This window comes from Atta cephalotes (assembly GCF_000143395.1).
Source record: "Atta cephalotes unplaced genomic scaffold scaffold00011, whole genome shotgun sequence".
Lineage (NCBI taxonomy): Eukaryota > Metazoa > Arthropoda > Insecta > Hymenoptera > Formicidae > Atta > Atta cephalotes.
Window position 1 is genome coordinate 1,312,338 of NW_012130075.1, and position 1,392 is coordinate 1,313,729.

General features: G+C 40.4%; 1 protein-coding gene across 1 annotated transcript in view; it reads right to left on the reverse strand.

Annotated features, from left to right (window-relative positions):
- LOC105627949 overlaps positions 1-1,333 on the reverse strand; it is a 47,679-nt gene extending 46,346 nt beyond the window's left edge. Inside the window, exon 1 of the mRNA XM_012198565.1 lies at positions 1,209-1,333. Coding sequence (XP_012053955.1) covers positions 1,209-1,333 — 125 coding nt within the window. The remainder of the gene's footprint in view (positions 1-1,208) is intronic.
- Between the last annotated feature and the right edge of the window lie 59 nt (positions 1,334-1,392).

A 1,392-nucleotide genomic window follows, 5' to 3' on the forward strand; every position in this document is an offset into this window, starting at 1 on the left:
GAGATAATTATAAACGTAAATTTAATTGTATTGAGAGAGAGAGAGAGAGAGAGGGGGGGGGAGGATAATTGTTTTTCGGATTGAGTGGAAAATTATAAATAGAAGACAGAAGAAAGATTTCAGAAATTGCAAAATCTGATGATGATTAAAAAAGATTGTTGAATAATTGAGTGCGCGTCTCTTGAAAAAAAGGCACCAAACATCCTAGCAATTTCCTTTCGCGAACCTTACGAAGGCCCTCTCCTTCTTCACTCTATCTTCATCTAATCACTTTTGCTTTCGTCAACGCTCCGCCGCGGGCTAAACGACAGGCGTTGATGGAGCTTGGCGTTGGTGAGGAGAAGAAACGTGATAGGTCTGAAGGACCCAGCAGCGTTAAAAAAAGGAACGGGAAAAAGAGAGATAGAGAGAAGTGGAAGGGACCGAATCCCTATTCGGCAAACAGAGTGAGAAGGCAAAGATAGAGCGAGGGTAGAAGGTTCCTGCACCCTACGGCGATTGCAAAGTTTTGCGGAAATGCACCCTCACGAGGAATTTTCAAGGAGTCCTTAGATCGTCACGGCGCCACGGGAATTGCATAAAATAGGGAGACGGGGGGGGGGGGAGAGTGCTTCTATTGTGATTGATACGAGGGCGCATTCTTGATTCGTTGAAAGTTCGTATCGATGAATTAAAAATATAAAAAAGTCGTCTTTCCACTATTTAGTGCATTGAACGACAGCGAGCTGGCTCTCGAATAAAGCCACGATTCAATCGAGTCTCCTCGCAAGAAATACACAAAAGTCTCGCCCGACGATTCGTTAGAGTAGAATTCTTGTACGCGTTATCTCTCTTCACGATATTCTGCGGAATGTCTTTTAAGGGCACGAGTGACAAAGGGCTGCGAACGATGAAACGTCTCGAGAGAAGCTGTAACCTTAAAGCCCGTAACAATGATCCCGCATATGTCTATGTACAAGGGTTTATGTACAGAGTGACCATGTTTTTTTCTTCGAGTAAAAATTGTCTATTTGTCAGCGAATGAAATTTTCAAGAAAATATGAGAAATTAAAATGATTATAATTTGAATTCTTTGCTAACTTTGCTTGAACAGAGCATTTTTTGTTTATATATTTTATATACATGTATGAATATGCGATGTTTGCTCTTGGCAATGTAGAAACGGAAGTGGCATGCATTGAAAACTGAGTTAATTAAATGAATCTTACGTAACAACGGATGATGGACAGTAGCTCGAAGCCAACAAAATGTTAATCGTGACCCCGATTGTGCACTTCTTAAAATAAAAAGCGAGGTTGTGTTCCGTTTTGTTGCTATATCGGATCTGAAACATAGATACAAATAAGTTACTTCGATTCGTTAAAAGCGCAAATATTAAATCGCAATATATAT